Below are 13,504 nucleotides of genomic sequence, written 5' to 3'. Positions count from 1 at the left end.
TTCAATCTGTGCACTTTGTATGTTTCGGGCAAATCCCGCCCAACTAAAAATGCCGTATATCCCAAACAGGTGTGATACACAAGACAACAAACTAAACAAAGAATACAAGAGCAAAGTACTTGTATTTTGTTATACAATATGCTTTACTATTCCTCTACACTCATGTATCATGAAATAACCACTAAGTCTTTTGCACGTCTTACAATAATTATTTTATGTAGATTATAATCTATGATGGTGCTACTTAACACAGTGACAAATCGATTCAACTTACAATAATTTCATTAATATTAACAGTAAGAAACTGAAATCGTAACACTATACTAATATAACATAAAGGCGCTAACAGTAGTTGCGGGAAAATTACTCCCACTCTTTCTATTTTTTCCGACTTCTACGGCGTAAATCCCAGCGCGACGTATTTGCCAGAGTTACCCTAATTATATATATATATATATATAAGTATATACAATATATAATTGATGCACAACACTGTTAGATATTAAAAGAGCAATAATAGTACATAACTCTTTGAGTCGAATAACATTTTATTTTTAATTTCCATGTTTAATATAAATATTAATGTTAAATATAAATCAATCTATTTCTGTGATTAGAAATAATTATGCCCATATTAATATATTTTTTTACTTAAATTATTTAATTACATTGTTTGAATTAAATTAATGATATATTGAGTAGCAACAATAGCGACCTATGGAAATGATTAAAACTCAAATTGAATATAATTTGACATTATAAGTATAATTTAACATAATTAAGTAATAACATTTACTTAATTTAACAAAATTAAGTAATAAAGACATAATATCAATACGCGATATTTCACATCTTCTGTTATATAAAAAATTATGTATAAATTAAATGGAATATTCCTTTAAGAATATAAAAGTATAAATATATTATGTAAACAGTACTTTAAATAAATTGCTATAAATGCATATACATCTCACGTTATAGATTAAAGATAAAATTAAAAAAAAAATTATTTTCGATAAATAAGTTTTAATATTAATGAATTCAAAGAACAAGTTTGCGATTTATGGTTATTCTCATCGCTGATCATTATTATTTACATTTTATGTGATATCAGCGATTTCAAGATTATTATAATCAGTTTTTTCAATCAGTCTTTGGAAATGTTTGGTCGCTGATTTATTATAATGTAATGATTAATAATGAATTTGACCAATATTTATACTTGTTTCTTATTTTAAACATGTCTTAAGTAAGTCTTATGATATGACTCTGATTGGTTTATTACCTTAACAGATTGTACTTACGACTCTTAAATATAAGAATCGACTATGAATATTGACTTCAAACGCTCAAGAAGTAAAGTTTTCCATGTCCGTTTTATGTTGTTCTTTTTTGTCTATTTTTCCGTCACATGTACATTTTAGAATGCAATTGCTTCCGATTGCACTTCGATAACTTGATCGATATATAATTTTCCGCACGAAAAGCTTTATAACGACACGAAGTTTACGACGTCTATTCGCTCGAAACATATACTTCTCTATTCGGATTTAATTGAAACTCTTGTTCGTATCGAGGCCGCCCGTTAAACGGGTGATGACCTTAACTGATTTCTTGCATGATTATGCTAATTGAGCAAGATTATATTTAATGTTAGTTGTTAGCATGCTATTAATCTGCTAAGCTCATTTTGCAAGTTTTAAAATCAATTTAATTATTGCTAAAATTATTATTTAATTGATAAAAACTGTAGCAGGTTTTATAGCATATATGATCTTCACTTGTTGAATGTCAAATCAAAGAATTTATTGAATTTTGACATGCGATCTATATTTGTTTTAGCTATATAACAATAATCTTACTTGTTTTTAATCTTGCTGCTTAATCTTACTTGTTTTTTTGATCAAAATATAATTAATTTTCGTATTAATAGTTTATTTAAAATTTTTTCTTTAGTGTTAAATATGAAAATTTTTTATTTTTTGACCTTTTTATTAGGTGTTGGAATTAATTCGTAGCGTTTTTAATGAAAGAATGTTATTTATTTCACATGAGCATTAAAAAATACATTAATGAAAGTACTTCCATCTCTTGTAAAACGCTACGAATTAATTCCAACACCTAATAATTATTGACAAACGATACTTTCTAAATTCTTTGGAGTTGAATCACATTCTAAAGAATGAAAATTGAAAAGGAGTGATTCAATTTTCAGGAATGAGATTTTACACTCCTCAGAGTGAGAATTCATTCTAAAAGTTTTAGAGAGTATGATTGTATAATCAATTTGAATAGGCCAGCAGGATTAACTATTAATGAGAAATTAACAAACAGAAAAGGAATTTTTCTTATTTTATCAACAATGACGCGCGTTTCCTCTACTTCCGTCCTTTTATTCAGGAACCAATGTACCCGTAACCTTAGATGACTGTGGTTAACAGAGGAGGTCCCTCCCTGGTGTTGCGAAATCGGTACGGCTGATCACGTGTCCATCCCCTCGTCGTGTTCGTATTGCTCGCCGATTGGCCGCGTTAGCGATCACAGTTTCACTGCGTCGCGCGCGCTACTCGTTCAGTTGTATTGAACATCATTCTCGCGACGCACCTCTTATCACTGGTTTGCAATCGGCTACACGTGCGTGCACGTGTGCCTATACGTGCGTGCATGGGCGGTTACACGCGTACTTGTGTACATTTAATCAGGTGCATTATTGTGTTCGCCAGTCAAATCACGGATACTCGCGACGTTCTTGTCGCTCAGTCATTATTCGAGACGTGTACGTAGCATGGAGAAATGTTGAAGGAAATCGAAAAAGGTACGGTAAATTTTTGTGAGTTTTCATTCCATCAAATATTTGATGCTGACATCATACTTGACCTAAAAAAAGTGAATTGATTTCGCGATTTATCTGTGCCGCACGGATTTCGTAATCTTTACTTACCGATTTTATTGAAATTAAAATTATTATTTGAAATGACTCCTAAGGAATGCTGTTAGATAAAATGTGAAATAGTGTTATGCGCATTATTATGCACCTGATAAGTTTAACGTGAAAATTTACTGTGCTATAACAGTTTTAATTTCCTAGTTTATATGTATGTGTGTGAACTTTGATACAAGGATCAGTCATTTTTTATTGAATTTGAAGTGTTTCGATATGGCAAATGTTTCATAAGAATTTTATGGCATTTGTGATATAACGTGTTGCTAAGAATATCTTAAAAGCAAAATAAATAACCATAACATTAAAATTACGTTAAAATGAGTCTTTATCGATTGAAAGTGATTTTTATAGTAATCATTTTTGACTATAAAAATGTTATGATAACTTGTATTCTGCTTAGCATATATGTCAAAACATATGATTTTATGTGAATGTATATTACGTGTGAATAAGTAGAAGTCAAGTATAAGGCATTTAGAGATAATTATAATAATTAAAATAACATTATTCAGCCATAGATAGATTGCAATATGGGCCGTACAGAATGGAAAGCATTCGATGCTTTGAGTGAAACTTTCCTTTTAAATAAACATATATATGTTTAACTTAACGAGAAACACAAGAATTCGGCTCACGTTAATATTTACAATAGAAAGTGTTCGACTATTACTCTTTAAGAGTGTGATGGTAACATATTGCGGGTTCTCAAGGACTTAACGATGAAATAAACGCTACATACGAGCGGCAAAATTTGTCAGCTAATTAAGTGGTATTAATATTTAAATATAAAATTGCCGTGACTCGAGAACGTGCTCTTGCGTACCTACTAGCCATCATAAAATATTACTTTAAAATTATGCTTTAAAACACGTTATTCAGTCTTATGTCATACGTATAAAGCATGCTTCATTTTCATAATTATTGTGAAATAACTGCCAAAAAGCTTTTCGTGTTCGTATAAATTAAAGGTAAACGGTAAATATATAATGTCTAGATTCATTATTTTCTAAAACTTATTTATTTAAGTATTTTTATTTATTTTTTCGCATATTTTTATAATTTTTAAGAGAATATTCGAGTATCAAAAAGAAACAAAGTTTTTATATTCGTCAAATTGGTTAATTTATAGATGAAAGCAATTTCAAGGTATTTATTAATTAAGTATGCACCGTAAAGATCTACACAATGTATGGTATGCACAATTATTCATATTGAATATTGCATTTGCATAATAAATTCACGAGTCACATCCTCTTGAAATAATAAGGAAGTCGTATGTTGAAAAAAAAAATGGAAAATAAAATTGCACTTATGACATTTTGTTGTTTACATAAGCTCTGATAGAAATTATTTATGTGTTGGAAAAAAAGATTTATTATATTTATATTCTAGTATATTATAATTCAATCAGAAAGATATATATATATATATAATTATAAGTATTTTATATTTATATATAATATATATATATATATATTAGGTGTTGGAATTAATTCGTAGCGTTTTTAATGAAAGAATGTTATTTATTTCACATGAGCATTAAAAAATACATTAATGAAAGTACTTCCCATCACTTGTAAAACGCTACGAATTAATTCCAACACCTAATATATATATATATATAAGGTACTTATAATTAAATATTAAATATTCTAATCGAGATAATCAGAATTCTATAAAATTCCCCCATTTATAAAATTTATCCCAAAAATATGATAATTGTGGTACAAAACAATATTTTAAAGATTTTTATCATGCATTTCAGTAAAATTAATCAAACTTATTTTATTGTAGTTTTATTAATGAATGAGAGAGATTTACATTAAAATTCTTCGAAATACAATGTTGTCCCACGACTATCATATTTTCAGGGTAAACTCTAAGAAAAAATTCTCTCCATGTATGATCAGAATTTGTTTTACCCGTATTTTTTTTTTATATAATCACAAACTATTTTTTTTTTAGGGTGTTATTGCATTAATGACATAAAACATTCTCAACAAAATTCTTAACTTAAGAATTCGTTAACGCAGTGTTATGCATACAGTAAATAAAAGCTAATCTTGAAACATATAGCATGCATGCGATTATTTTTTAAATAGCTCATATTTCCCATTTTTGTTACGTGCGATTTATAATGGATTACATTGATCATATATAAAAATAAAAGTTTTAAAACAGTTCTCCAATTTAGAAAAATACATTCTCAAATAATTTTGATTTTGCAACTATATCAACTTATTAGTATACGTCAATCAGATTTTTCTAATTTAACCGACAACTTATTAGTATAGATCAATCAGGTTTATTTTCAGTGTTGAAATATATTTGCTAGAAATATACTTTGAAATTATATTTTAGCAATTTTTTATTATATTATTTAATTTTATATATCAATTTTATACTTAATATGATTAGTTATATATTATTATTATTTATTATCACGCAATTATAGGATTAAAGGATTATTCTAATTAGATTATTCTAACTTTACAATATTTTACACTTTACAGGATAACATAATCAGTTATTAATAAGTAATTTTTATTTTTTAGCAATAAAAAATAATATGGTTTATTTAATATGTAATATATTAAATGTAATTTTGTATTAATAAATAATAATTTAATAATTTCTTATTATACAAATATGGAATTAATAATATTGTTAATTGAATTTGAAAAAATATTTTTGTTACATGTATATTATTTATATAGTATTAATGAATAAAAATAATTAATATAACATAAGTAGTATAAATAATTAACACCTGCAATCAATATTATAATCAACTTAATTTAAAACTTGTTACGTAATTTTGAAGTAATTTTAAAAATTTTGTAAATTAAAGATTATTTTAGCTATATTTTTTGAACTTTTACAGAAGAATAAAAGAAGAGAGACAATAACTAATTAAAAAAATAAACTTGTAATATTTTTATTATGATACAAGTTCTATATGAATTTAGACTAATTATATTTTGTTTTGTTTTAACAAATGTTTTTGATAGATAAATTAAATAAATATATCCATCACAGAGGAGTATGTGATTTCGATTACAGATTTCTCTACAAACCCGGAGAGCGAGCAGTTATTATCCGTCGAGGCATGTGACAATTCACCAGACACGTGTGTGAGAGTTCAACCAGATGAGCAGTTGTCCATGAACGAATTATGTATTCAAGGCGTTTCGTCATCAAGATCGTTGCTTCAGGACAAATCCGCTGCATTAAATCTTAACACACATATAGGCGAAAGTCCGAGCGGTTTGACAACCGTGGTAACATCATCCTTGATTACCGCAAGTGGGAACGAAAGTAATGATGATCCGCCGCCTTATGCCGCAATTACGCCACCAAATCATACCGGTTGGCCGTACGGACTTTTTTCATTCAACGATTCATATTTTACGGACGGGACGACTCATAGGATGGAAATACCGTTAACGCCTTTCCAAACTCATCTGATACCGGTCACTGGTTTCCAGCCCGAAGGGATTAATGGTCGATACAGATCTTACCCAATGTCCTTAACGACGCGTTACCAGTTTCTCAAGTTTGGTTGCTATAGGAATTCTTTGTGGAGGGAAACGATGGATGCCGCGGATGACGAAATAACGGAAAAAATCTACGATAAAAAAACACGAAGTGAGCATCGGTGATTGAAATTTATGATCTTTGTTCTGTATATTTTCTTAATTTTAAAATTATAGGAATATTTTAAAAGATCAAATATTTTAAAACAGGATTTCCTCAATTAGAAATAAACATTATTATCAATAAGCGGTTCATAAAAATCATTATTGAAAAAACTTAGTACTCGTTATTTTGTCTAAACAGTCCATTACGATACGAGTAAATTGGCACATACGAGTAATCACAGACACACACACACACACACACACACACACACACACACACACACACACACACACATACACGCACGCACGCACGCACGCACGCACGCACGCACATTATATATATATATATATATATATATATATATTTATATATATACATATATATATTTCCTCTTTTTTTTTAATTAAGGAGAAGTTGGCATTATTTCCTTAATTCGATGATAGATGAATAATTGTGAATATTTAATTATGATTATCAATAACAGACAAGATCAAATTTAAGACTATTTAATCAAATAGATTTTTTATAATATCAGTTATTATATTAAAAATTATTATGACATACATCTAGAAATCTAAAATAATTCATTTTTTTAACAGCATGTGGCGTTATTCTCGTGGCAGCAGCAGTCATCATCTTCCTCATGGCTCTGTCCTTGATAGTTCGCTTTGTCATGGAAAAAAGCTGGTGGCGAAGATAGATCATCGTTAGAATTGGCCGTTATTTAAAGAACGTTCAGAGATATTCTAATTTACGAACAATTATTTACGATTTTATTAATCTAACATAATTTATTTTAACAGGATATATCTTCTGAGATATCGCGCTGATTATCTTGGAAGGAATTTTCTCTATTTCTTTTGCATACTTTTTTCACCTAAATCTATTATTAGCTTAAACAGAAAGATGTATAAAAATTTATTTTAGCATTATTGATTAATATTCCTTCTTATGTTTCTAATTTTTTTATAGATTTCCTATGATTGTGTTTTCTGATGAAAATAATATAACGACTGAAGTTTAATTGTATATGTAAATTATGTTTGTATCAATACACTTTTTCTTTAGAGGCAATGTTAATTTTTATAAGTATTTATATGCATTATAACTAGCAATATACATCTTTATATTGATTAACGATTGATCCACGATTTTTAGAAATTACTCCGATTCATTCTTGGATGGAGAAAGAATTGATCATTGCATCAATTGGCTGAATTATTCAAATAATTGTAATTTGTTAATTCTGCGTCTGAGATATTGTATAATATTGTGGACTTTGGAGCAAGTGGCATTATGGATCAAAGCTTTAAAAAAGAAAATGATAATAATGATTATCATGATTCAGCAAAATTAATTGTTCTTTCTTCTTGTACGATAATACAAATTATTAAGAAACATACAAATGTATTATAAATGATATAATTGGACTGAATTTCTTGTAATGTATATCATTTATAGTGTTAACATTTTATTTTATTTATTCTGAAAATGTGTGTTATAATACTGATTATGCATTTGGAATTATTATTTTTTTTAAGTTGAATTATATACAATATATAGATGTGATATAGTACAGCTGCAGTAATAATTAAACTGAATAGTTACTTTAAACTGAAGAGAGAATGGCTACATCAAATTTTATAATCAATCATATTAAATATTTTTGTATATTTGTTATAACTTTTATTATATTATTAAATAATCATATTTTATACGTATTTTTATTAATTTATCAATTTCTTTATGTAATTTGTAAATCTCTAACTAATTGAAATGACGTTGGCGACGTTGTATGAAGTTCATAATTATTTGTCAAGCCCGTTATCCACTTAACGTAGAAACTTCGACGCTTATTGGCCCGATGGGACACCGATGACGAAGTAGTGGAAGACCGGAAAGGAGTAGACAACAGCGTGGTGGAAGGCAAGGTAACTGAACAATAAAGTTAAGAAAGGGAAGGGCAAATGGAGGCGCTCATCGTATACTGATTAAAAATACTGCCTCGTATCTCTTGAGAATAGACGATCAGAAAAGCCTGAATATCTTGGGAGATGTAAAAGTTTGTAGCTAAAGGTAAATTCTCTAGGTGAAAATGGATAAAACTACTAAGATTATAAGTAGACTTATAGTCTAGCTAAGTTCTGAATAGTAGTCGTTTAAAGGTACTCAAACATCTCGATATATATCTATGTTTTTACATTTGAAAAATAAGATATTGTATATAGCTGTGTTATTTTATATAAAAGTGTTGGATATATATCTTGCTAAAATCTTTATTAATTTGAGTATTTGCAATTCAAATTACGGTTCTTCTTCTTCTTCTTCTTCTTGTTCTGGCTAGTATTTAAATATGCAAGGGACTAATCTCTGTGTACGTTATGATGAAAAATTGCACGTGCATACAATTTTTATAACGCTTTGAGGTACGAGTTTCTTGTTGAGAATATATGATAATAAAAGGGCCTCATAAAATAAAAAGGTGAGGTCGATTTTCCTCGGCCAGTGGTTTGCGCAAAAGCCGAAGAGGATCAAAGATGATAGAAGCTTAATGTAGAAGGAGAAGCCTCAAGAACGAAAAGGAACGTAGGCTATAAAGCCAGACAAGTTAGCGACCAGAGCAGCGAGGAAAACGAAAGGTCGGAGGGCTGATGAAAAATACAAAAATTTTCTCTCTTGAAAGGGGATGGCGGTGGATTCATGCTAGGAAAACGACGCCAGGACACTCGAGGCCAGAAGGCCCGCGAACGAGGGTAAGGTGTTTGTCAACGGTTGCCGGTAGTTAATTACTTTACATGAAAGGAACTTTCAGCCGTTTCGCCACTCGAGGCAACCTCGGTCCCCGCGTGCCGTCAACCCCTCCATCTCCTCCCTTCCGCATCTCCTTCACAGACCTGAGTGCCACCCCTTTCCACCCCTCGCGTCCCGAGTCCCTCATCTTCCTGTCACCTGTAAGAGTTTACGAGTATCTAATCTGGCAGACGGGCCGTACTTACTCTGTAAACGAGGTACCTCGCCTCTTTTGTAGCGACCTCGATAAAGAGAATGGAAGTATGCATAGGTCTCCATTCAAAAATATGTAGTGCGTTACACTTCGTTTGATCTCGATTGCTATTGAAATAATCAGAGTAGCGAACCGACACACGACTTTTAATTTAGTTCAAGAATGTTTTAAAAGCACATTCACTATTTTTTTACTTGTTAGATCGTGTTAATTAAATTTTTTGATAGTGTGCAATTATTGACAAAATACTTTTTTAATCACATTTTATATACTTTCTCCTCTTTATTGAATATTTAAAAATATGTATACATATACATGAAACCTTATTTTTATAATTTATTATTTACGATAAATATATTATCTCAATTTGAAAATGAATTTTTAATAAAAATTAAGGCTAAACATTTTTTTATTAAATGCGTTTAATTAAATTACAACTCATGTTTATATTATACAAAACATATTTTATCAAATGCCATATTGCTCTATTTTTTATTGTGTAGCTTGAGTTATTCTACAAAAGTCTTAATATCTTATGCGAAAAGCAAGACATGAAAAAATAATATACACATTTCTATTTTTGAGACGTAAGTCGAAATATCTTTGACCCTAAAAGAAACTGAAGGGACGAAATAAAAAATGAAAGAACGAAAGAGGCAAATTCTCGTATAAGCATTACTCTGATTGCACGCGCGATGAAACAACTCGCCTTATAAACTATTACTACACTTTCTTCGAAACCATCTGTCGCATATCGTCTTTAACGTTTTATCCTCTTGGATTTATATAAGCTGATTGAAAGATAGGAGCAAAATTCATACGTAGATATACGATATATATGATAAGATTTACATGTACTGATTAATTGCAAATTATAGGATTTTATTTGTCTTATAAAATTCGTAATCTTCATATTTTTTATTAATTACAGTTAAGATGACAAATTATCATCACTTTTCTTTTTTTTTATTTTTTTATTTTTTTACTCTATCTTTTTTCCATAAGTTTTTGCATTAGTCATTTGATAAGCATTATGTATATAAAATAGTAACTATGCTGTCGCTTTACCATTTGCGTTTTTACTTTCTCATTTCCATGTTACATTCATATAAATTTTTGTTTGTACACAATAAATTAAATGAAAACCGTAAACTACGTGGAACACTTTTATATTGTGTACGTTGTAATTGAAATTAGAATTAAGTCACAATTTACAATAGATTTTCTTTCTGTGGTGATTGCATATTCGGCAAAAGTTTGAGAATGTACAACGCACATTTCGAGTAGAGCATTTTTGCAGTTTCTTATTTGCGTTCTCGTATAATAACACAGAAATAGCGCGTGGAAGCGCGATACATCATTCATGTTCGGCCCGAATCTCATATCGGTTTCTGATCCTCCGGCTATGACGGCTTTTGAAGGGTCACTTCCCTCCCGCGCTTCATCTCCCGTGCCCTTAGCCGGCACCGCTGTGTTTATTGTTACGTCGCATTTATGCATGAACCCTCGCGATTCTATTGTCACGTACACATGACGAACTACGCTGAGCGGAAGGGAACGCTTCGTGCTTTCTGAGCGGAAGTCAACGGTGGCGTGAATGGGAGGTGGGGTTATTGGGCCAAAGCGGAAATCGATGACATGGGTGTCTTCTGGGGAGCGCGCGGCCATCTCACCTCTTGAAAGCCAAATTACGTTTTTCTTGTGTTTTTAATTACACGCTCAATGCTCAAACGTTTCACCAGATGATAATTTGTTCACTTTTACTCGTTATTTGCGCTTTTAACCTTTCGAAGCTGATCAAAATTTGTAATATAATTATTGACGCTAAATCTGTGAGACTTACTTAATTCATGTTGACTAAAAGGCATTATTATTAATTAATTGGTATAGGAACCAAAATAATATAACTTGTATAAAAAAGAATGAATAATTTATTTTAATAACAATATTTTAAATGTGCAAATGTGACATAAAGAATATAATTGAGTGGAGAAAATAGATGTACAAATATCAGGTATAACATTCTGTCGATATATATAATTGTTCAAACACTTTTGTGACTAAGTAGAAATTGGTCTCAAATCTTAAAAAATTATATAAATCCATCATTAGAAATTTGCTGTCAATCAGAAATTCAATCATTAATTATACGCAATGTTATATCTTATATTCTTACATTATGAATAAATCCCGTCAGCTTTGGAGAGATAATTGAGTCTAATAAACCCACGTCAGTTCTGGAGGATCTAATGTTATGAAATTTCCCTTATAACAGATTGTCATATGAAAAGAAAGATATAAGAAAGAATTAAGAGGATAAATCACTTTATTATATTAAATACTTTTATATTAGATAATTAACAGAAATTTATTATAATATTAAGACTTTGTATAAAATTTTATGAAGATCTTATACTGGGATAAGTAATTAGAAATTATATCTAATCGATCAAATTGCGAGTCAGCAATATTTGATCGGCCGGAATAACTGGGGAAGTGACATTGGCCAATATCTATATTACATTTCAAGGCCATAATCTTCTGCTGGAGGATGAACCAAAATGGTGCAAGGTCGGAAACACGAGTATTCGTGGGGAGGCTAAACGGGAGAGGAAGCTCTTGGACGTGGTCGTTTCCGGCTGAAGTCTGATGCGTCTTGACTCGAATCCCAACGTTATCGCGACAATTGAATGGGTCGAACTCTCCTTGCTTTGGCGTTCTCGCTGCACGGCTACGATAAGCCTCAGAAACAGCCCTTAATGGTTTCCCTCGCGATTGCTGGTATCTATATGTATATCCTCGATTCAAGCTTGTCGCGTCCTTGTCGCACCTCTCTTCCCGTTATACCATCGATGTTACCACTTTTGCAGAAACACTCATCTAGTAGCTCGGCTGAAGAGCCATCGATGGTCCTGTTTGCGATGCGATTTTAGGTCGTGCCACGTTATGAACATGTTTTCAGATTGCATGTAGCAATCAAGAAAGCATGAATATGTTTTCTTGGTTTTGATAAAATCTCAGTTCTATATATGGACTTCTATTAATCTCTTTTTGTCTTGTTGAGTCTATATTAATCTGTAACTTATTTAGATGTAATTGTAAAATTGTTTTACACCGAACTAATTTCATTTACACCTGTTATGCTGTAACACTATTTGCACAGTACACAAGAGAAATATCAATATTTGCTATTAGAACAATTAGATTTTCTTATTCGTGACAGAAGTAATATCAAAATTTATAAATACAGATAAAAAATAAAGTAATAATATACAAAACTGTTTTGTATATTACGTAATAAATTAATAGATATAATCGAAATATATGTGTATATGATAATCATACCAATTATCGCGTATTAAGGCTCTTGCGTTTTTTATTATATTTTTTAATTGTTTTAATATTTCAAGAACCCAATTTGAATTATTCGCTTTTGTTTATAAATACAGTTCTCATCAAAATCACTTTTTAATCGTTTTAAAAGATCCTGCTAATATTATCTTTATTCATTATCGTTTAATTATGTTTCCATTAAAAAATCATATTTATCGAATATAACTTTACTCAAACACGTTATACTGCGCTTATATCGCCACCCCATATTGCACGTGATCTGCACAATCGGATTAGAATTCGGTGCAGGAGACCTCGATCGGCAAACTAAACTGAGTTAAGCTCAGTATTAGAAGCCAAGCCTCGTTTATTAATTCAAACCGAAGTTAACCGCCTATGTTTCTCTCCTCGCGAACTCGAGGAAAACCGCTGGTGTGCGACGTTACACCAGGAAGGCTACTACATGTTACACCAAAGTTAATCCTTGCAAACACGATGCTACCATCAATATCGATAATGTATATATAATATACTCTCTGAAGATCTTAAGTTATTATCGCGTCTCTTTGAGACCATCATCA

The 13,504-nt window shown here is 30.3% G+C and overlaps 1 protein-coding gene across 2 annotated transcripts in view; it reads left to right on the top strand.

Annotated features, from left to right (window-relative positions):
- LOC105151155 (uncharacterized) overlaps positions 1 to 8,382 on the top strand; it is a 66,319-nt gene extending 57,937 nt beyond the window's left edge. The window contains exons 1-3 of one of the 2 annotated variants that reach the window (XM_011064703.2): positions 2,541 to 2,815; positions 6,008 to 6,592; positions 7,186 to 8,382. In XM_011064703.2, coding sequence (XP_011063005.1) covers positions 2,794 to 2,815; positions 6,008 to 6,592; positions 7,186 to 7,286 — 708 coding nt within the window. In that variant the 5' untranslated portion in view covers positions 2,541 to 2,793 and the 3' untranslated portion in view covers positions 7,287 to 8,382. Of the gene's footprint in view, positions 1 to 2,540; positions 2,816 to 6,007; positions 6,593 to 7,185 lie in introns of those variants that run through there. The other variant, XM_011064704.2, reaches the window with a different exon arrangement.
- The last annotated feature ends 5,122 nt before the right edge of the window (positions 8,383 to 13,504 follow it).

The sequence above is a fragment of the Acromyrmex echinatior genome, chromosome 15, assembly GCF_024713525.1.
Source record: "Acromyrmex echinatior isolate Ae372 chromosome 15, ASM2471352v2, whole genome shotgun sequence".
NCBI lineage: Eukaryota > Metazoa > Arthropoda > Insecta > Hymenoptera > Formicidae > Acromyrmex > Acromyrmex echinatior.
Note: the sequence above shows the minus strand (reverse complement) of the source record. Positions and strands in the feature narration are given on the sequence as shown.